The 24,826-nt window shown below is 23.6% G+C and overlaps 1 protein-coding gene across 1 annotated transcript in view; it reads left to right on the top strand.

Annotated features, from left to right (window-relative positions):
- The window catches only part of LOC100199039 (phosphopentomutase), a 77,514-nt gene that overhangs the window by 13,629 nt on the left and 39,059 nt on the right, over positions 1 to 24,826 (top strand). The window contains exons 2-6 of the mRNA XM_065813223.1: positions 4,085 to 4,184; positions 8,262 to 8,329; positions 8,455 to 8,543; positions 9,455 to 9,539; positions 12,422 to 12,505. Coding sequence (XP_065669295.1) covers positions 4,085 to 4,184; positions 8,262 to 8,329; positions 8,455 to 8,543; positions 9,455 to 9,539; positions 12,422 to 12,505 — 426 coding nt within the window. The remainder of the gene's footprint in view (positions 1 to 4,084; positions 4,185 to 8,261; positions 8,330 to 8,454; positions 8,544 to 9,454; positions 9,540 to 12,421; positions 12,506 to 24,826) is intronic.

Below are 24,826 nucleotides of genomic sequence, written 5' to 3'. Positions count from 1 at the left end.
ATCCACAACTGCAGCTGCTGCAAGACATAATATTGGCATAAGACCTCAAACTTCAATAGTAGCAGCTATATGTAAAAAAGGTGGTGTGAATCTGGATGAAATCAACTTATCAAGAAGCACAGTCCATAGAAAAAAGTTTGAACAAATTGAAGGATTAGGTGATCAGATAAGGCAGGACATATTTGACACATTGAAAGGAAAGAGACATTGTCTTCATTTTGATGGAAAACAAGTGAAGCTGATAGAAGAACAGCTGAACATAACTGTCACAGTTGAAAGAATAGCTGTAAGTGTCACTTTCCCAGACATAGAAGATACAGATGACATACTCTTGGGAGTGGTTCAAGCCAAGAGCTCCAAAGGTTGTGATCAAGTTGAAGTTATCCTTTACATGCTTGGAAACTATTGTATTACAGATCAAGTTTATGCTATATGCTGTGACACTACACCATCAAATACTGAAATATTTTCTGGAACTGTTGCCATTCTTGCCTCCAGTCTAGATGTTCCACTTCTATGGTTTATGAGCAGGAGGCATATATTGGAAGTCCATATTTCACACTTCATGGAGGCTTTGACAGGTGAAAAAACAAAGGGCCAAAGAAGAGGTTTGTACACAAGACTGCAAAAAGGATGGTAAGATGTTAAAGAATCTCTGAATATATATGATTTAGTAAAATTTGATTGGAGTAAACTAGAAGTTGGTTCTCCTCCACATACCACAGCCAGAGCAGCCCTAGAGTTTAGAGAGCAAGCTATTTCACTGGGTACTTTTTCAAGAGGTGATTACAAGGAGCTGTATGAGTTAGTGGTATTTTAACTAGGTGGAGAAGTTCCTAACTTCTCTCTTCACCAACCAGGAGCCTGCCATGAAGCAAGATTCATGGCAGATGCATTGTATCTTCTTAAACTCACAATTACTTCAAAGATATCTAAAGTCATGAATGAAGAAGAGAAAACCATGGTGGAAACTGCTTCTTTCAATTCAAGATTTTGTGAGCTCACACAAATCTGAGGACATGAAGCAAAATGTAATGCTATTTGCAAGAGACAACAGAAAAAAGCTCACAAAGGAGATGACAAAGAAACAACTTAAAACTGTATGAATTACTTGTTAAATAAAGATTTTTTTCCACTATATATATTGCTCGATTTCTGTCAAAAACCAATATTATGCATATATGTATATATATATATATATATATATATATATATATATATATATATATATATATATATATATAAATATATATACATATATATTTATATATATATATATATATATATATATATATATATATATATATATATATATATATGTATATATATGTATATTTATGGGCACATTCCACACCATTGCATTTAGACATTAGAGAAGATCTTACAAGAATTAAAGTATTGCAAATAGTTTTGAATAACATTTTCAAATAAATATGTATTTGATCAAACATATTGCACCACAAAATGCTGTCAGAACTTATGTAGATTACTTTATATTCAATTTATGGTGCCTAAAAGTAATAGCACAATGCGTTTAGATATTCTGTATTTATAATAAAAATTAAGTACATATATTTCATACTGAGTACATACATATATTTGTCCAAAAATGTGTTTTTACAATGTTCAACAGAAAGGTATACAAAGACACACATCTTAAGCTACTTAAATAGTTGACAAGGTGTTCTTTTGGGAACATTAGAGTACACTGCAATGTCCTCAGTTGGAGGGTAAGTGAACTCCACAGAAGAAGAAATGCCATGCTTACATAAACATTGTATACACCAACTTAAGGAATTCTGAGATTTGGTGACTGAGGACATCTCATTGCCAACATAAAAAACTGGACACATTTTCTTTGTTCACGTAATTAACTTTACCACAACATAATCACCCACCTTGACACCAAAAAATGACACAGTGGAGCAGTTTCAGTGGGAGGATATAAATTAGATGAAGTGTTAGGGAGCTGTAAACCACCTGAAGATGATTTATCATTTGTTGGAATGCACTGCATAGAAGTAGGGTCACCACCTAAAAAATTAAAAAGATGAAAATGCTTTTGAAAGTTTGAATTAAATATGTTTGATCATTTTTTACCTTTTGTAGGAATATTAAACAATTTTAAATCTGCCGAACTTTTTGCTAAACTCAGGCATGCATATCTATACATGTGTATTGGCTCTTAGCTGAACAAGCGATTGAGACAATACTTTCACAAGCTACATGAATGAAGTGTTTTTGCTGAAGATTGGAAACACATTGCAAAGGTTGACCAAAGTACCAATTTTCTACTGACTCCGCAACAATCTTTTCATTAGGTTAGGGAATAATCTAAAAAAAAGAATAAAACAAAATAAATTATACAAGGCTTTAACATCACTGACAATATAATGATCTTGTAAAAAAGAATGCAATATAATATAAGAATAATAAAAATGTCACCTACTTGAATTTTCTCTGGTCAAACAAGACAGCGCATTGTTGCCCTTTCAGACATGACCAATGTTTTTGCCATCCGCTTGAGTTCCCCACCAATACCATCTCCCCACCAATACCATCAGTCACAATAAAGACTGCGCCTTTACTGTGACTGGTTGCAAAATAATGCCAGGACAAGCTACCAAGATTCCGTTCTGTTTGAATGATGGGAAGAGCTGACAGTATAAATCGATTTTTGTATTGGGATGGGAAACCATCAGTAAAAATAGTTAAAAATAATATTAAAATATAAATTATGACAAACAAGCGCTTAAATGGTTAATCCAAATTGATTTCCTCTATTGTTAACTTTTGTTAACAGTTGTTTACAATTGTTAAATTTAATTTTTGATTTTAATTTTAAGTTGTTACAATTAAAAGATGAGATAAATTTTTTAACTTAAGTGTTTACTAAAAATGGGTACAATGAAAAAGTGCTTAAAGATATTTCTTATCAGTTTTGAAAAAAACGTTTAGCAAATAAATATGAAATTCTATCAAACTCTAATAACCTTCCTATGATCTCTTTACCATGGATACCAATAATATCTCCCAGGCTTAGAAGAGTATTCAGAAAAGCTGGCTACAGAATTGTTTTTAAATCAGATGCTAATCTAAAAATACTATTAATGTCTAAAAATAAATCAAAATTACCACACAACAGCCAACCAGAAACCTATTTAATTAGGTGCAAATGCTCCAAAGTGTATTTCGGTGAATCAACCAAAAATTTTTTGACTGAAGGCAAGTTAAACCAGTCTGCATTAGCTTTGCATAAAGTAAATTGCAATGAGGACATTGAATGGGATAAAGCAGAAACATTTAAAGTTTAGGCTAAATAATTTAAAAGAAAAATGTCTGTGAAGTCTTGGAGATACAAAAATATCAATATTCTCCAATGTATGATGGTATGAATTTTGACAATGAACAATATGTTAAAACAAATTTTTGGACTTCATTTTTTTCATATTTAAGTAAAAGAAACCATTATAAAGGTGAAGTCAAAATTTAAAAATTTAAAAATTTTTAGTTGTTATTTAACGGTCACAATTTTTGTAATTATATTGTATTATATGCTGATGATGCTGGTGCCTATAATCTGGCAAAAATTTCAAATAAATTATTTAGTATTGAAAGAATTCATATTATCTGATGTTTTAAAGTAGTTAATATATATATTCTTGTACAAGACGTCAACATTTAAAATATATATATATATATATATATATATATATATATATATATATATATATATATATATATATAACAAACAAGGTTTGTTATCTATAATTATATAATCTATAATAAATGCACAATCAATTTTAAGCTCTTGTAAAAGTGCAACTATTTAATGAAATAAACCAATCATTGTTATATTTATATATATATATATATATATATATATATATATATATATATATATATATATATATATATATATATATATATATATATATATATATATATATATATATATATATATATAATAAAATTTTTTTGTTTTACTTTTATGTTTTAGGATTACTCTATGATTTAATGTTATGTATTATATGTTATGCACTACTATGTTTTTTATATTTCACATATAGTTAATGTATTTTAGAATGAAAGTACATTCAATGAAATCAAAAGTCTAGTATTATCTCATAACTATGTTGAGTTAGAGAAAAAAATTTTGACAAGGCTAGAATTTGGAACAGCGGGTTTGTATTTTTTTTAAATATTATTTTACATTGTAAATTTAGTTTCTTTATTTAGTTGTAAATTGCGTCTGAATATAAAATAAGTGATATAAGTCTCAATATGATGGAGATAAGTCTTAATATGATGGAGAAGATGTTTTCATTTTTGGCTTGTTACAAAATCTCCATATTCAAATGGCTAGTATCAACTTTAAAATTTTGTAAAATAAGTAATTTTACTGACATTAATAATATTGTTGTTGGTGATTTTTTGATTAAAATCAGTAAATTTTTTTTATATAATTTTTATTAAATAACTTTTTAAAAGAAAGTAATAATGATTTGTTGTATGTCATTAAAATCATCATCAATTTCATAATCTCAAAAACTGAACTTGTATTCAGCATTTTGTTTATAAATTTGTTTAAAGAATTATTGTTTTACAATTACTGAATTACAACATCTTGTTTATAAATTTGCCTATGAAATTATTGTTTTTCTATAAAATTATTGTTTTTATTATTGAATGTTGCAAAACTTATAGAATGTCATTAGCAATAAAAAAAAATATTTTATTGCTAATGACTTTAATGATAATGAAAATTTTTACATCTAAACTAGGGTTAAGCATTTACTGAAAATTTACAGGTAAATCGGTAAAATTGTTTTACCCATTTACCACTAAAATTATGTTGGTAAATTTTGGTGAATAATGATTTTTACTATACTATACAACAAATTTAACTGTTCATTTTAAATCTACAATTATGAAATTAATTTTCTTGTTTTTGCTACCTTATACCGTGAATAATATTTTGTGTAAAACGGAGCTAAGATTTTCTGCCACACAAAATAGAGTATTACTTTTCTTAAAAATTTTGTTATGATTTCTTTATCACTGATCATTCCTAATGTTAATTATATTGTTTTCCTTTACCTAAATCAAAACTCCTCCACTTCATTTATTTGTTTTTCTCTCCAACGAAATTCTAAAAAAAGAAGATGGTAAATAGAATTATTATATACTTATATTCTAGAAAGGGTTGTGCAAGATTTAGCTATGAATTTCCAAAATGTAAACAATTTTTAAAATTCTACAAAAATCTCTGATAACTTTATTGAATGGCTGTTAGTTTAATTTTTAGAAGTGTTTAATTATGAACTTTAGCAAAAACAACCCAAAAAGAATTTATTTTATACAAAATCACCTTAAAGTTACACTGTCATTGAAAAAAAAATCTTGATGTGGAAGTAGAGTAAGTAATGTTTTGGGTATGTTAAAGAATACATTTCTAGGTTTTAAAAGTGAATTACTAAAAATTATATTCACAACTTGTGAATATAATTGTGAGGTCCTCATTTGAATTTGTTGTATCGGTATGGTCTCCATATCTTGAGAATGAAATTATTATTTTAGAAAAGGTTAGGCATCGTGCTACTAGATGGATATCGCCATTAAAAAAAGCTTTGTTATTGTATAATAACTCAAAGAAAAGATAAATTTTGTTCTCTTCTGCCATTAGACTAAATCATGAAATGCAGTATATATATATATATAATGTATAATAAACTAAATATCATACTTTGAAATTAATATGTAATTAATGATAATTGCGTAAATGTGGCATTTAATACAAACTCTTTTTTTAATTACAATATATAGTCTTTTAACCTTATAGATATATTTCTTGTTCTTATTGATCTTCTCATAGGTTGTTCAGTTGTTGTAGGGGGTTCAGTTATTGTAGGGTTCAGTTGTTCAGGTGGATTAATTGTTGCAGAAAACTTTATTGGTGGAGATGAAGAGTTGTTTGGTGGTATTATTGGTTCGGGAGGTAAGGGAGATTTAATTGGTATATTGTTTTGTGAATTTTCAAGTCGAGTTTCTGATGATGCTATTGGAGGATATTCAGAGAAATGACTGGGAATAATATGGCTTCTCATCGATCGGAATATTTCTTGTAAAAATTTTCAATTTTGTAGTGTGTCTATGGCTCCCATCTATTCTTACTTGTTATTGTTGATGCCGTAAGGTTTCAATAATTTGTCCTGTGTTTTGCCATTTTGCAGGCAAGTTGCCTAACTTTAAATTGCTAAGCTTAAACTTACAGTTAGCAAGCAGTGATATTATATGTGATAGTGATATTAGGGTTTTTTTAAACTGATTGATCTGATTTTTAAAGCTTGTTACATATGGTTTATCTTTATAAGTTTTTATCTTATCGTTTTTTTCTGACCACTTTATTAAAGTCATCCTTGAAGGCCAACACTCTTCTTTATTTCCAGTAACTTCTGGGGTACCTCAAGGTTCTATCCTTGGTCCTGTTTTGTTTCTTATCTACATTAATGATCTTCCCGACAACCTTACATCTAAAGTGGCTCTTATGCTGATGACTCTCAACTTTATATTCCTATCTTGACAAAAAGTCTTCTCTCTTCGATTGCTTAGAGTCAGCATCTTGAATCTGATCTCAGTTCTTTAACAACTTTAACAGTGGCTTGTAAGTTTTAACTCCAACAAAACTCAGTTATTTACTGCAAACAACTATCGCAGTACTGACGACATTCCTATATTAACGAATGGCAACCCTCTCATTGAGTCTTCTTATTTATGTCTTCTTGGATTATTGTTAACTACTGACCTTTCATGGAAACCATATATACAATCGATTGCTAAATTAGCATCTGCTGAGGTTGCTTCTCTTTATCGTACTTGCCATTTTCTCTTACCTGATTCTATTCCCTACCTCTACAAATCTCATAATCATCCCTGTATGGAAAACTGTTGTCATATTTAGGCTGGTTCTTCTAATGATGATCTTTCTCTTCTAGACAAGGTTCAAATGCATTATAAATGTAGATGGACCTGTTCTATCTGCTAAGCTTGAGCCTCTTTCCCATCCTCATAAAGCTGCATCTCTTTCTCTTTTCTACAAATGCTATCATGGATGCATGGAAGCTACCATCTCTAGTTCCATCTAGTTCCAACTAAAACTCATGCTTGCTTGACTCATCATTCACCAAAGTCTCATTCTTTTACTTAATCTGTCTTTTGCTAAATCTGTAAAGTTGAAGTGCAGGGAAAAAAACTAGACAAAGTGCATGCACTTTTTTCCCTGCACTTCAGTGCATGCACTTTGTCTAGTTTTTTTCAACTCTTAGAAACTCTCTGCCATCTTCATGTTTTCAACTCTTAGAAACTCTCTGCCATCTTCATGTTTTCCTGACTCATACAACCTTTAACTTTTTAAGTCTTCTGTCAACTGTTACCTTGCTCTATAACTCTATTCTTTTTTTCTAGTAACTCCCAACTTAATAGTGAAATACAAGCTGATTTTTGACAATTTTTTTTTAAATATCATGAGCAAAATGTTGCATAGTTTAAAGAACATCAAACCACAGGTTAGTGTTAGACTAACTCATGGTTTGATGACCATAACCATGAGTTAGTCTTACACTAACCTGTGGTTTGATGTTCTTTGTTAGTCTTAGACTAACTATTGGTTTGCTGTTTTTAAACAATGTGACTTAAACTACAAATGACAATGCAACCTTTATGACAATAGACTCTATTAATTTGTCTCGTAACTATATATCATAAGTATGGATTAGTTTATTTATAACTTAATTATACATGTACCTGTGTGTCCCCTAAGTGTACCTAGTGTATGCATGTATCTCAAATCTAAGGGCTATTCATGGTTTAAACATTGTTAAAATCATGAATTGAATTTATTAATGTATTTTTAAAAATAACAATCAACATGATGGCTTAATTGCAGTATTTTTAAAACGTTTTTTTAAAATTTTTAAATGTATTTAAAAAAAAAGTAATCGTCAATGGCTTAACTGCAGTAGCTATCACACCATCTTTATATCTTGTCACCTCTATATACATTTTTAAAATTATTTAACATTAAGTTAGTGTGATCATGATTTTAGGTTTAAGATGATAGAATCAAGTTGAGAATCACATATGATCTACATAAAATCATATATGATCTACGTAAAATCATATATGATCTACATAAAATCATATAGATAAATATAAGGATATTTAAAGCATGTTTGTTGTTTAATTGTTATAATTTTTGTCAGGACTCAGAGCAGCTATGGGTGCAGGATTTTCTAGAATGAATGACTTGACTGTTATTCAAACAACGCAAGTATATTGTTTTATAATGTATAGAATAAATATAGAATAGAATAAATCAAGTTCATTTTTTTGTCTTTGTTTTTATTGTCTGTTAAAATTTTTGTTTTAAATAATTTAAACAATTTTTATTTTCAGGGTCTTTGTGCATATCTTTTCAAAGAATTTTCTAACTTTAAATCTGATGGTGTAGTTATTGGTCATGATGCCCGTCATAATAGTCACAGGTATGTTGTGATATGGTATGTATCATAGGTATGTTGTGATAGCATCTGCATTGAAAGTGGACAACATTTTGTGTTATTTTTAAATTTTTTTACTTCAATAAACATTTCCTTTTACTAAACCTTTTTCCTTTTTTTTCTTCATTTTTTTTTAAATATTTATTTTGTTTTTATTTTTTCTGAAAATTAAATTATTTTGTATTTTATTTACTTCTTTTTATATATATATAAAAGTTTCAAAGTATGGAGTTTATATGTTCTGAGTTAATAGTTTAATAGCTTTGTTTTTTTTTTAATTATTATTTAAAAGTATGGAGTTTATATGTTCAAAGTATGGAGTTTATATGTTCTGAGTTAATAGTTTAATAGCTTTATATGTTTTAATAGCTTTGTTTTTTTTTTAATTATTATTTCAGTTCACCTCCTCAAAGCCATGAAGGCCACTTCAGTCAAGGAGGCTACTTTTAGTTGTGTGTTAACCCTCTCTTAACTCTATAACTCTAAAATAGGAATCTTGATGAACAAGGCTGCTGTGCAGAGAAACAAGTTGAGCACGATACTTCCAGGGGCATGGTGAGGTTTGAACTTGAAACTTATCACTTATAAGGCAAGCGCTCTACCACTACACTACTACTACATGTTTTTATTGTTACAATTGTCTTCATTATTGATGATGATGGTGGTGGTGGTTCATTTCATCGCTGTCATCATCATCATTGATTTTTATTAATAAAAAAGTTTAAGTTGGGTTTTAGTCATTTTATTTTTATTTTCTTCTTGGTGTCAATATATTTATAAGTATAAATATAAAGTGTTATAAATAATGGTTAACGTAAAAACATTTTGATAGTATTTATAAAAAAAGCTGTCTAATAAATTTTATTATTTTATCAGTTTCTTATGTTCTCTTTCAGATTTGCAAGGTTGGCTGCTTCCGTTTTTCTTAACGCTGGGGTTAAAGTGTATTTATTTTCTGATATTGTCCCCACTCCATATGTTGTAAGTATTTTTGTATTTTTTACAATACAAGGTTTTTTACAATACAAGGTTGGGTATGTCACAATGTTTTTGTTGTTATAGTTATACATTATTAATGATGATGATAATGATGATGATGATGATGATGATGATGGTGGTGGTGGTGGTGGTGGTGGTGGTGGTGGTGGTGGTGGTGGTGGTGGTGGTGGTGGTGGTGGTGGTGGTGGTGGTAATTGTTATCATCATCATCATTGATTTTTATTAATAAAAGAGTTTAAGTTGAGTTTTAGTCATTTTCTTTTTACTCTTCTTCTTGAATCTATTTTTAGATAAGAAATCAATTGTCAATATTTTTGCTTGTGTAAATGCCATTAACTTGAAAACTTTTATATAAAGAATTTGAATAATTCACTCAAATTAATCATTTTTAATGGAAAATATCTTCTATAATGGTAGTAAAAACAAATAAAATTAATATTACTATTGATAAAAATTTTCTAATCAAATTTCTTCTTATCTTATCTTCTTATCTCATATCTTAAATCTTGAAAAAAAGTGTTAAATTTCTTCACATATTTTTTTTATATTCTTTTTTTTTTTTTTTTCACTCTCAACAAGGCTGCAATTCACTCTCAACAAGGCTGCAATTCACTCTCAACAAGGCTGCAATTCACTCCCAACAAGGCTGCAAGCAACCACTATTAAGTTTATTACTGGAAAAAAAAAAAAGAGTTATAGAGTAAGGAAACAGTTGACAAAAGACTTGAAGGTTGTATGAGTCAGGAAAACATGAAAGTGGGAGAGAGTTGAAGTGTGGGGAAAAAAACTAGACAAATAAAAGTTTTTAGAGCATGCAAGGACCAATACAGTAAATGAATCGGACTTTGCTGAATAACTAGTCAAAGGAGAATGAGTTTTAGTTGACGGAACTAAAGATGATAGCTCTTTTGAGCAATGTCTGTGACGAAACTAGAGATGATAGCTCTTTTGAGCAATGTCTGTGACAGAACTAGAGATGATAGCTCTTTTGAGCAATGTCTGTGTATTTATAGAAAAGAGAAAGAGATGCAACTTTACAACAATTGGAAAGAGACTCAAGCTCAGCAGATAGAGTGTTTACAATGCATTTTTGGACCTTGCCTAAAAGAGAAAGAAAATCATTAGAAGAACCAGCCCAAATATAACAACAGTATTCCATACAAGGACAAATAAGAGATTTTTAGAGGTAGAGAATGAAATCAGGAGATAGAAAATGGCAAGCACAATAAAGAGAAACAACCTTAGCGGTTGATAATTTAGCAATTGATTGTATATATGGTTTCCGTGAAAGGTCAGTAGTAAATGATAATCCAAGAAGATGTAAAAAAGAGGACTCAGTGAGAGGGTATTGCGATAATTATTTGCAGTCCTTCGAGGATGACTTTAATAAAGTGGTTAGAAAGAAACAATTTGATAATCTCAAAAACTTTACCAGATGCACCATATAAAACAAGCTTATGGAGAAGACTGACATGCCAAACAGAATGTTGTCTGGACCACAAGCTGTAGAAGAGTTTAATTGGGATATGACTTTAGCAATGGAAGCTAGAGTGATTTGAATGTCTAATAATGGATTAAACTGTTTAATTGGAATGAAAAGAAGATAATGAAGTTAGATTCAAGAGTTGAATTAAAAGAAAAGTTCTTTGCAAGTAGTTCTGCCTTATCCTTGGGAGAGGCAATAAGATCAGTCCAGTGAATGAGAGATGAAATGTTAGACCTACCCTTGTTAACAACACTGCTGAAAATTTTTCAAAAGTCTCTAGAGCCTAACTTCTGAGATAAGATGCGAGATTTCGTGAACTAAGAATAATGGAGCTTAGCATCAGACAGCACCTTTTTACATCGATTTCTTGCAATAATAAATAACTGTTGGTTCTCAAGAGAGTTGTTTTTTTGAAATGATGAAAAAAATGATTACAATTAGATATAGCAGCTGCACAAGAAGGTGAAAACCATGGAGGTTACTTCCTTGCGAGTCCAAAATGGAAGTATGAGATGAAGATTTAATAAGATCATTGCATGGTCAGAACCACCTAAGGGAGAAAAAGGAGACTGAGCACAAGCTAGGATCAGAGGCGAGACATAAATTAGTGAGTGAAGATAAATGATTAAGGTTGTCACGAAAACGAGTCACAAAGTTAACAATATGAATAAGAGATCAAGAAATACAGAAGTTATGAGTTTTAGTGCCAGCAGGGTCAGTGGCCTCAGAGCCAAGCCATTCAGTGTGATGAGCATTAAAGTCTCCAATAACAACAAGTCTTGGGAAAAAGGAGAATGCTAAAGAACAAAGAGAAAGGTGATAGAGTGTAGGGGTGCTAAGTGAAAGCGCATAAAAGAATGGTCAAAAGATTAGAATCTGATTTCACAACAAATAAATGAACTGATGTGTATGTATACCCCCAAGCCAAGCATGTGACTATTGGAGTCTTTGCGAATCAAAGGATATTACCCATCAACACTGAGATCTGAAACATCAACTCTGAGATCTTATTTAAACTTCATATGAATGTAAATTTGGATTGAAAAAATCCATTTTCTACTTTTATAAATACAAATAGCGCGTTATGTTAGTAGTAAAATTATTGTCAACTAACGACCATGATTGTTTTGATAAATTGTTTAAAAAAAGCTAAATAATAAAATGGACTTTTTCTCAAGAATTGGATAAGGAAGTCTTTGCTCTGAAATTCAGTCAAATCTAATAATATCAAAACTTGTTATTTTGGTCGATTTCTAATCCTTTTTGTTTATTCATTTTTAAATCTTTTTTTATGGATAGGTGCAGTTAGAAAGGTTAAAATATTTAAGAATTTAATTAATTATATCTATTCTATTTATTTTCTGAAAAATCTATTTAGCCATTCTCTGTACTTAAATACAAATGTGCAGCTGGTGTGATGGTAACTGCATCACATAATCCTAAACAAGATAATGGTTATAAGGTAAGATTATTCTTTAGTATAATTGATCTTTGAAGATTGTTATTATTGTTCTGTAGAATGATCATTTTTACAATTTATCACTTTTGAGCAACAAAAAAACTAAAAATGATTCTAATAATAGTTAATTTTTCACATATAAAAAAAAGTTTTTAACTTTAATTTTAAGTATTTATTGAATAATGGTAATCCTTGGTTCACATTTAATTATATTAGTTTCAAGATAGTTGAAACACACTGAGCTTAAACTTGAACTGTCTTGGTAAAAGTAAAACAATTGCTTTTAGGTCATTGTCATTGGTAAATCAGAGACTCATGCTTCTCATTTCTTTTGTGTTAACAACTTTTTTTATTTCTTCCTTTAATATTTAAACTAACTTTAAAACATACTTAATAATATTGTTACCTAACAAAAAATAAAAAGATAAAACAAAATAAAAATTATAAAATAACTTGCAATTATTTTTTCTGCAAATTTTAAAATAAAAATGAGTTAACTTGAATATTTTAAAAAAATGGTAATAAAAGTATTTTTAAACAATAATAATATTAAGTATTATGAATATCAAACCTTTTGTGATACAGTGCTATTTGATTTATTAGAAAAAATCTTAAATTAAACCTAATTTGTATCACTTTTTTAAATGATAAATTTTGAGGAAGTACAAAAATATATTGGTAATCAAGAAAATTTTTAGTGTAATGGTTAAATTTTTAGTATAATGGTTAAATTTTTAGTATAATGGTTAAATTTTCAGTGTAATGGTTAAATTTTTAGTATAATGGATAAATTTTTAGTATAATGGTTAAATTTTTAGTATAATGGTTAAATTTTCAGTGTAATGGTTAAATTTTTAGTATAATGGTTAAATTTTTAGTATAATGGTTAAATTTTCAGTGTAATGGTTAAATTTTTAGTATAATGGTTAAATTTTTAGTATAATGGTTAAATTTTCAGTGTAATGGTTAAATTTTTAGTATAATGGTTAAATTTTTAGTATAATGGTTAAATTTTTAGTATAATGGATAAATTTTTAGTATAATGGTTAAATTTTCAGTGTAATGGTTAAATTTTTAGTATAATGGATAAATTTTTAGTATAATGGTTAAATTTTTAGTATAATGGTTAAATTTTCAGTGTAATGGTTAAATTTTTAGTATAATGGTTAAATTTTTAGTATAATGGTTAAATTTTCAGTGTAATGGTTAAATTTTTAGTATAATGGTTAAATTTTTAGTATAATGGTTAAATTTTTAGTATAATGGATAAATTTTCAGTGTAATGGTTAAATTTTTAGTATAATGGTTAAATTTTCAGTGTAATGGTTAAATTTTTAGTATAATGGTTAAATTTTTAGTATAATGGATAAATTTTTAGTATAATGGTTAAATTTTCAGTGTAATGGTTAAATTTTTAGTATAATGGATAAATTTTTAGTATAATGGTTAAATTTTTAGTATAATGGTTAAATTTTCAGTGTAATGGTTAAATTTTTAGTATAATGGATAAATTTTTAGTATAATGGTTAAATTTTTAGTATAATGGTTAAATTTTCAGTGTAATGGTTAAATTTTTAGTATAATGGTTAAATTTTTAGTATAATGGTTAAATTTTCAGTGTAATGGTTAAATTTTTAGTATAATGGTTAAATTTTTAGTATAATGGTTAAATTTTTAGTATAATGGTTAAATTTTTAGTATAATGGTTAAATTTTTAGTATAATGGTTAAATTTTTAGTATAATGGTTAAATTTTTAGTATAATGGTTAAATTTTTAGTATAATGGTTAAATTTTTAGTATAATGGTTAAATTTTTAGTATAATGGTTAAATTTTTAGTATAATGGATAAATTTTTAGTATAATGGTTAAATTTTTAGTATAATGGTTAAATTTTCAGTGTAATGGTTAAATTTTTAGTATAATGGTTAAATTTTTAGTATAATGGTTAAATTTTTAGTATAATGGATAAATTTTTAGTATAATGGTTAAATTTTCAGTGTAATGGTTAAATTTTTAGTATAATGGATAAATTTTTAGTATAATGGTTAAATTTTTAGTATAATGGTTAAATTTTCAGTGTAATGGTTAAATTTTTAGTATAATGGATAAATTTTTAGTATAATGGTTAAATTTTTAGTATAATGGTTAAATTTTCAGTGTAATGGTTAAATTTTTAGTATAATGGTTAAATTTTTAGTATAATGGTTAAATTTTCAGTGTAATGGTTAAATTTTTAGTATAATGGTTAAATTTTCAGTGTAATGGTTAAATTTTTAGTATAATGGATAAATTTTCAGTGTAATGGTTAAATTTTTAGTATAATGGTTAAATTTTTAGTATAATGGTTAAATTTTTAGTATAATGGTTAAATTTTTAGTATAATGGTTAAATTTTTAGTATAATGGATAAATTTTTAGTATAATGGTTAAATTTTTAGTATAATGGTTAAATTTTCAGTGTAATGGTTAAATTTTTAGTATAATGGTTAAATTTTTAGTATAATGGTTAAATTTTTAGTATAATGGATAAATTTTTAGTATAATGGTTAAATTTTCAGTGTAATGGTTAAATTTTTAGTATAATGGATAAATTTTTAGTATAATGGTTAAATTTTTAGTATAATGGTTAAATTTTCAGTGTAATGGTTAAATTTTTAGTATAATGGATAAATTTTTAGTATAATGGTTAAATTTTTAGTATAATGGTTAAATTTTCAGTGTAATGGTTAAATTTTTAGTATAATGGTTAAATTTTTAGTATAATGGTTAAATTTTCAGTGTAATGGTTAAATTTTTAGTATAATGGTTAAATTTTTAGTATAATGGTTAAATTTTTAGTATAATGGTTAAATTTTTAGTATAATGGATAAATTTTTAGTATAATGGTTAAATTTTTAGTATAATGGTTAAATTTTTAGTATAATGGTTAAATTTTTAGTATAATGGTTAAATTTTTAGTATAATGGTTAAATTTTTAGTATAATGGTTAAATTTTTAGTATAATGGTTAAATTTTCAGTGTAATGGTTAAATTTTTAGTATAATGGTTAAATTTTTAGTATAATGGTTAAATTTTTAGTATAATGGTTAAATTTTTAGTATAATGGTTAAATTTTTAGTATAATGGATAAATTTTTAGTATAATGGTTAAATTTTTAGTATAATGGTTAAATTTTCAGTGTAATGGTTAAATTTTTAGTATAATGGTTAAATTTTTAGTATAATGGTTAAATTTTTAGTATAATGGTTAAATTTTCAGTGTAATGGTTAAATTTTTAGTATAATGGTTAAATTTTCAGTATAATGGTTAAATTTTTAGTATAATGGTTAAATTTTTAGTATAATGGTTAAATTTTTAGTATAATGGTTAAATTTTTAGTATAATGGTTAAATTTTTAGTATAATGGATAAATTTTTAGTATAATGGTTAAATTTTTAGTATAATGGTTAAATTTTCAGTGTAATGGTTAAATTTTTAGTATAATGGTTAAATTTTTAGTATAATGGTTAAATTTTTAGTATAATGGTTAAATTTTTAGTATAATGGATAAATTTTTAGTATAATGGTTAAATTTTTAGTATAATGGATAAATTTTCAGTATAATGGTTAAATTTTTAGTATAATGGTTAAATTTTTAGTATAATGGATAAATTTTTAGTATAATGGTTAAATTTTTAGTATAATGGTTAAATTTTTAGTATAATGGTTAAATTTTTAGTATAATGGTTAAATTTTTAGTATAATGGTTAAATTTTTAGTATAATGGATAAATTTTTAGTATAATGGTTAAATTTTTAGTATAATGGTTAAATTTTTAGTATAATGGTTAAATTTTTAGTATAATGGATAAATTTTTAGTATAATGGTTAAATTTTTAGTATAATGGATAAATTTTCAGTATAATGGTTAAATTTTTAGTATAATGGTTAAATTTTCAGTGTAATGGTTAAATTTTTAGTATAATGGTTAAATTTTTAGTATAATGGTTAAATTTTTAGTATAATGGTTAAATTTTTAGTATAATGGTTAAATTTTTAGTATAATGGTTAAATTTTTAGTATAATGGTTAAATTTTCAGTATAATGGTTAAATTTTTAGTATAATGGTTAAATTTTTAGTATAATGGATAAATTTTTAGTATAATGGTTAAATTTTTAGTATAATGGTTAAATTTTCAGTGTAATGGTTAAATTTTTAGTATAATGGTTAAATTTTTAGTATAATGGTTAAATTTTTAGTATAATGGTTAAATTTTCAGTGTAATGGTTAAATTTTTAGTATAATGGTTAAATTTTTAGTATAATGGATAAATTTTTAGTATAATGGTTAAATTTTTAGTATAATGGATAAATTTTCAGTATAATGGTTAAATTTTTAGTATAATGGTTAAATTTTTAGTATAATGGATAAATTTTTAGTATAATGGTTAAATTTTTAGTATAATGGTTAAATTTTTAGTATAATGGTTAAATTTTTAGTATAATGGTTAAATTTTTAGTATAATGGTTAAATTTTTAGTATAATGGTTAAATTTTCAGTATAATGGTTAAATTTTTAGTATAATGGTTAAATTTTTAGTATAATTGATAAATTTTTAGTATAATGGTTAAATTTTTAGTATAATGGTTAAATTTTCAGTGTAATGGTTAAATTTTTAGTATAATGGTTAAATTTTTAGTATAATGGATAAATTTTTAGTATAATGGTTAAATTTTCAGTATAATGGTTAAATTTTCAGTGTAATGGTTAAATTTTTAGTATAATGGTTAAATTTTTAGTATAATGGTTAAATTTTTAGTATAATGGTTAAATTTTTAGTATAATGGTTAAATTTTTAGTATAATGGTTAAATTTTTAGTATAATGGTTAAATTTTTAGTATAATGGTTAAATTTTCAGTATAATGGTTAAATTTTTAGTATAATGGTTAAATTTTTAGTATAATGGTTAAATTTTTAGTATAATGGTAAATTTTTAGTATAATGGTTAAATTTTTAGTATAATGGATAAATTTTCAGTATAATGGTTAAATTTTTAGTATAATGGTTAAATTTTAGTTAATGGTAAATTTTTAGTATAATGGTTAAATTTTTAGTATAATGGTTAAATTTTTAGTATAATGGTTAAATTTTTAGTATAATGGTTAAATTTTAGTATAATGGTTAAATTTTTAGTATAATGGTTAAATTTTCAGTATAATGGTTAAATTTTTAGTATAATGGTTAAATTTTTAGTATAATGGATAAATTTTTAGTATAATGGTTAAATTTTTAGTATAATGGTTAAATTTTCAGTGTAATGGTTAAATTTTTAGTATAATGGTTAAATTTTTAGTATAATGGTTAAATTTTTAGTATAATGGTTAAATTTTCAGTATAATGGTTAAATTTTTAGTATAATGGTTATATTTTTAGTATAATGGTTAAATTTTTAGTATAATGGTTAAATTTTCAGTGTAATGGTTAAATTTTTAGTATAATGGTTAAATTTTCAGTATAATGGTTAAATTTTTAGTATAATGGTTAAATTTTTAGTATAATGGTTAAATTTTTAGTATAATGGTTAAATTTTTAGTATAATGGTTAAATTTTCAGTGTAATGGTTAAATTTTTATTATTATGGTTTAATTTTTATTATAATTGATAAATTTTTATTATAATGGTTAAATTTTTAGTATAATGGTTAAATTTTTAGTATAATGGTTAAATTTTTAGTATAATGGATAAATTTTTAGTATAATGGTTAAATTTTTAGTATAATGGATAAATTTTCAGTGTAATGGTTAAATTTTTAGTAAAATGGTAAAATATTTAGTATAATGGTTAAATTTTTAGTATAATGGTTAAATTTTTAGTATAATGGTTAAATTTTCAGTGTAATGGTTATATTTTTATTATAATGGATATATTTTTAGTATAATTGTTAAATTTTTAGTATAATGGTTAAATTTTCAGTGTTATGGTTAAATTTTTAGTATAATGGTTAAATTTTTAGTATAATGGTTAAATTTTCAGTGTAATGGTTAAATTTTTTGTATAATGGATAAATTTTTAGTATAATGGTTAAATTTTTAGTATAATGGTTAAATTTTCAGTGTAATGGTTAAATTTTTAGTATAATGGATAAATTTTTAGTATAATGGTTAAATTTTTAGTATAATGGTTAAATTTTCAGTGTAATGGTTAAATTTTTAGTATAATGGTTAAATTTTTAGTATAATGGTTAAATTTTCAGTGTAATGGTTAAATTTTTAGTATAATGGTTAAATTTTCAGTATAATGGTTAAATTTTTAGTATAATGGTTAAATTTTTAGTATAATGGTTAAATTTTTAGTATAATGGTTAAATTTTTAGTATAATGGTAAATTTTCAGTGTAATGGTTAAATTTTTAGTATAATGGTTAAATTTTTAGTATAATGGTTAAATTTTTAGTATAATGGTTAAATTTTTAGTATAATGGTTAAATTTTCAGTATAATGGTTAAATTTTTAGTATAATGGTTAAATTTTCAGTGTAATGGTTAAATTTTTAGTATAATGGTTAAATTTTCAGTGTAATGGTTAAATTTTTAGTATAATGGTTAAATTTTTAGTATAATGGTTAAATTTTTAGTATAATGGATAAATTTTTAGTATAATGGTTAAATTTTTAGTATAATGGTTAAATTTTCAGTATAATGGTTAAATTTTTAGTATAATGGTTAAATTTTTAGTATAATGGTTAAATTTTTAGTATAATGGATAAATTTTTAGTATAATGGTTAAATTTTTAGTATAATGGTTAAATTTTCAGTGTAATGGTTAAATTTTTAGTATAATGGTTAAATTTTTAGTATAATGGTTAAATTTTTAGTATAATGGTTAAATTTTCAGTGTAATGGTTAAATTTTTAGTATAATGGTTAAATTTTTAGTATAATGGTTAAATTTTTAGTATAATGGTTAAATTTTTAGTATAATGGTTAAATTTTTAGTATAATGGTTAAATTTTCAGTGTAATGGTTAAATTTTTAGTATAATGGATAAATTTTTAGTATAATGGTTAAATTTTTAGTATAATGGTTAAATTTTTAGTATAATGGTTAAATTTTTAGTATAATGGATAAATTTTTAGTATAATGGTTAAATTTTTAGTATAATGGTTAAATTTTCAGTGTAATGGTTAAATTTTTAGTATAATGGTTAAATTTTCAGTGTAATGGTTAAATTTTTAGTATAATGGTTAAATTTTTAGTATAATGGTTAAATTTTCAGTGTAATGGTTAAATTTTTAGTATAATGGATAAATTTTAGTATAATGGTTAAATTTTAGTATAATGGTTAAATTTTCAGTGTAATGGTTAAATTTTTAGTATAATGGTTAAATTTTTAGTATAATGGTTAAATTTTCAGTGTAATGGTTAAATTTTTAGTATAATGGTTAAATTTTTAGTATAATGGTTAAATTTTTAGTATAATGGTTAAATTTTCAGTGTAATGGTTAAATTTTTAGTATAATGGATAAATTTTTAGTATAATGGTTAAATTTTTAGTATAATGGTTAAATTTTCAGTGTAATGGTTAAATTTTTAGTATAATGGTTAAATTTTTAGTATAATGGTTAAATTTTCAGTGTAATGGTTAAATTTTTAGTATAATGGTTAAATTTTTAGTATAATGGTTAAATTTTTAGTATAATGGTTAAATTTTCAGTGTAATGGTTAAATTTTTAGTATAATGGTTAAATTTTCAGTATAATGGTTAAATTTTTAGTATAATGGTTAAATTTTTAGTATAATGGATAAATTTTTAGTATAATGGTTAAATTTTTAGTATAATGGTTAAATTTTCAGTGTAATGGTTAAATTTTTAGTATAATGGTTAAATTTTTAGTATAATGGTTAAATTTTTAGTATAATGGTTAAATTTTCAGTGTAATGGTTAAATTTTTAGTATAATGGTTAAATTTTCAGTATAATGGTTAAATTTTTAGTATAATGGTTAAATTTTTAGTATAATGGTTAAATTTTTAGTATAATGGTTAAATTTTTAGTATAATGGTTAAATTTTTAGTATAATGGTTAAATTTTTAGTATAATGGTTAAATTTTTAGTATAATGGTTAAATTTTTAGTATAATGGTTAAATTTTTAGTATAATGGATAAATTTTTAGTATAATGGTTAAATTTTTAGTATAATGGTTAAATTTTAAGTTTAATGGTTAAATTTTTAGTATAATGGTTAAATTTTTAGTATAATGGTTAAATTTTTAGTATAATGGTTAAATTTTCAGTATAATGGTTAAATTTTTAGTATAATGGTTAAATTTTTAGTATAATGGATAAATTTTTAGTATAATGGTTAAATTTTTAGTATAATGGTTAAATTTTCAGTGTAATGGTTAAATTTTTAGTATAATGGATAAATTTTCAGTGTAATGGTTAAATTTTTAGTATAATGGTTAAATTTTCAGTGTAATGGTTAAATTTTTAGTATAATGGTTAAATTTTCAGTGTAATGGTTAAATTTTTAGTATAATGGATAAATTTTTAGTATAATGGTTAAATTTTTAGTATAATGGTTAAATTTTCAGTGTAATGGTTAAATTTTTAGTATAATGGTTAAATTTTTAGTATAATGGTTAAATTTTTAGTATAATGGTTAAATTTTCAGTATAATGGTTAAATTTTTAGTATAATGGTTAAATTTTTAGTATAATGGTTAAATTTTTAGTATAATGGTTAAATTTTTAGTATAATGGTTAAATTTTTAGTATAATGGATAAATTTTTAGTATAATGGTTAAATTTTTAGTATAATGGTTAAATTTTTAGTATAATGGTTAAATTTTTAGTATAATGGTTAAATTTTCAGTATAATGGTTAAATTTTTAGTATAATGGTTAAATTTTCAGTTTAATGGTTAAATTTTTAGTATAATGGTTAAATTTTTAGTATAATGGTTAAATTTTTAGTATAATGGATAAATTTTTAGTATAATGGTTAAATTTTCAGTGTAATGGTTAAATTTTTAGTATAATGGATAAATTTTTAGTATAATGGTTAAATTTTTAGTATAATGGTTAAATTTTCAGTGTAATGGTTAAATTTTTAGTGTAATGGTTAAATTTTTAGTATAATGGTTAAATTTTCAGTGTAATGGTTAAATTTTTAGTATAATGGATAAATTTTTAGTATAATGGTTAAATTTTTAGTATAATGGTTAAATTTTTAGTATAATGGATAAATTTTTAGTATAATGGTTAAATTTTTAGTATAATGGATAAATTTTCAGTGTAATGGTTAAATTTTCAGTATAATGGTTAAATTTTTAGTCTAATGGTTAAATTTTGAGTTTAATGGTTAAATTTTTAGTCTAATGGATAAATTTTCAGTGTAATGGTTAAATTTTTAGTATAATGGTTAAATTTTCAGTGTAATGGTTAAATTTTTAGTATAATGGATAAATTTTTAGTATAATGGTTAAATTTTAGTATAATGGTTAAATTTTCAGTGTAATGGTTAAATTTTTAGTATAATGGATAAATTTTCAGTGTAATGGTTAAATTTTTAGTATAATGGTTAAATTTTCAGTGTAATGGTTAAATTTTTAGTATAATGGTTAAATTTTTAGTATAATGGTTAAATTTTCAGTATAATGGTTAAATTTTAAGTGTAATGGTTAAATTTTTAGTATAATGGATAAATTTTCAGTGTAATGGTTAAATTTTCAGTATAATGGTTAAATTTTCAGTGTAATGGTTAAATTTTTAGTATAATGGTTAAATTTTTAGTATAATGGTTAAATTTTTAGTATAATGGATAAATTTTTAGTATAATGGATAAATTTTTAGTATAATGGTTAAATTTTTAGTATAATGGTTAAATTTTCAGTGTAATGGTTAAATTTTTAGTATAATGGATAAATTTTTAGTATAATGGATAAATTTTTAGTATAATGGTTAAATTTTTAGTATAATGGTTAAATTTTCAGTGTAATGGTTAAATTTTTAGTATAATGGATAAATTTTCAGTGTAATGGTTAAATTTTTAGTATAATGGTTAAATTTTCAGTGTAATGGTTAAATTTTTAGTATAATGGATAAATTTTTAGTATAATGGTTAAATTTTTAGTATAATGGTTAAATTTTTAGTATAATGGATAAATTTTCAGTGTAATGGTTAAATTTTCAGTATAATGGTTAAATTTTTAGTATAATGGTACAATTTTTAGTTTAATGGATAAAAATTCAGTGAAATGGTTAAATGTTCAGTATAATGGTTAAATATTCAGAGTAATGGTTAAATTTTTAGTATAATGGTTAAATTTTTAGTATAATGGATAAATTTTCAGTGTAATGGTTAAATTTTCAGTATAATGGTTAAATTTTCAGTGTAATGGTTAAATTTTTAGTATAATGGTTAAATTTTTAGTATAATGGATAAATTTTCAGTGTAATGGTTAAATTTTTAGTATAATGGATAAATTTTTAGTATAATGGATAAATTTTTAGTATAATGGTTAAATTTTTAGTATAATGGTTAAATTTTAAGTGTAATGGTTAAATTTTTAGTATAATGGATAAATTTTCAGTGTAATGGTTAAATTTTTAGTATAATGGTTAAATTTTCAGTGTAATGGTTAAATTTTTAGTATAATGGATAAATTTTCAGTGTAATGGTTAAATTTTCAGTATAATGGTTAAATTTTCAGTGTAATGGTTAAATTTTTAGTATAATGGTTAAATTTTTAGTATAATGGATAAATTTTCAGTGTAATGGTTAAATTTTCAGTATAATGGTTAAATTTTCAGTGTAATGGTTAAATTTTTAGTATAATGGTTAAATTTTTAGTATAATGGTTAAATTTTCAGTGTAATGGTTAAATTTTTAGTATAATGGTTAAATTTTTAGTATAATGGTTAAATTTTTAGTATAATGGTTAAATTTTCAGTGTAATGGTTAAATTTTTAGTATAATGTATAAATTTTAAGTGTAAAGGTTAAATTTTAAGTATAATGGTTAAATTTTTAGTATAATGGTTAAATTTTTAGTATAATGGTTAAATTTTTAGTATAATGGATAAATTTTCAGTGTAATGGTTAAATTTTCAGTATAATGGTTAAATTTTCAGTGTAATGGTTAAATTTTTAGTATAATGGTTAAATTTTTAGTATAATGGATAAATTTTCAGTGTAATGGTTAAATTTTCAGTATAATGGTTAAATTTTCAGTGTAATGGTTAAATTTTTAGTATAATGGTTAAATTTTTAGTATAATGGTTAAATTTTCAGTGTAATGGTTAAATTTTTAGTATAATGGATAAATTTTTAGTATAATGGTTAAATTTTTAGTATAATGGTTAAATTTTCAGTGTAATGGTTAAATTTTTAGTATAATGGTTAAATTTTCAGTGTAATGGTTAAATTTTTAGTATAATGGTATAAATTTTTAGTATAATGGTTAAATTTTTAGTATAATGGTTAAATTTTCAGTGTAATGGTTAAATTTTTAGTATAATGGATAAATTTTAAGTGTAATGGTTAAATTTTTATTATAATGGTTAAATTTTAAGTGTAATGTTTAAATTTTTAGTATAATGGTTAAATTTTTAGTATAATGGTTAAATTTTCAGTATAATGGTTAAATTTTTAGTATAATGGTTAAATTTTTAGTATAATGGTTAAATTTTTAGTATAATGGATAAATTTTCAGTGTAATGGTTAAATTTTTAGTATAATGGTTAAATTTTCAGTGTAATGGTTAAATTTTTAGTATAATGGTTAAATTTTTAGTATAATGGTTAAATTTTCAGTGTAATGGTTAAATTTTTAGTATAATGGATAAATTTTTAGTATAATGGATAAATTTTTAGTATAATGGTTAAATTTTTAGTATAATGGTTAAATTTTCAGTGTAATGGTTAAATTTTTAGTATAATGGATAAATTTTCAGTGTAATGGTTAAATTTTTAGTATAATGTATAAATTTTCAGTTTAATGGTTAAATTTTTAGTATAATGGTTAAATTTTCAGTGTAATGGTTAAATTTTTAGTATAATGGTTAAATTTTTAGTATAATGGTTAAATTTTCAGTGTAATGGTTAAATTTTTAGTATAATGGTTAAATTTTTAGTAGTAATGGATAAATTTTTAGTATAATGGTTAAATTTTTAGTATAATGGTTAAATTTTCAGTGTAATGGTTAAATTTTTAGTATAATGGATAAATTTTTAGTATAATGGTTAAATTTTTAGTATAATGGTTAAATTTTCAGTGTAATGGTTAAATTTTTAGTATAATGGTTAAATTTTTAGTATAATGGTTAAATTTTTAGTATAATGGATAAA

Source organism: Hydra vulgaris, chromosome 12 (genome assembly GCF_038396675.1).
Source record: "Hydra vulgaris chromosome 12, alternate assembly HydraT2T_AEP".
Taxonomy (NCBI): Eukaryota; Metazoa; Cnidaria; class Hydrozoa; order Anthoathecata; family Hydridae; genus Hydra; species Hydra vulgaris.
Note: the sequence above shows the minus strand (reverse complement) of the source record. Positions and strands in the feature narration are given on the sequence as shown.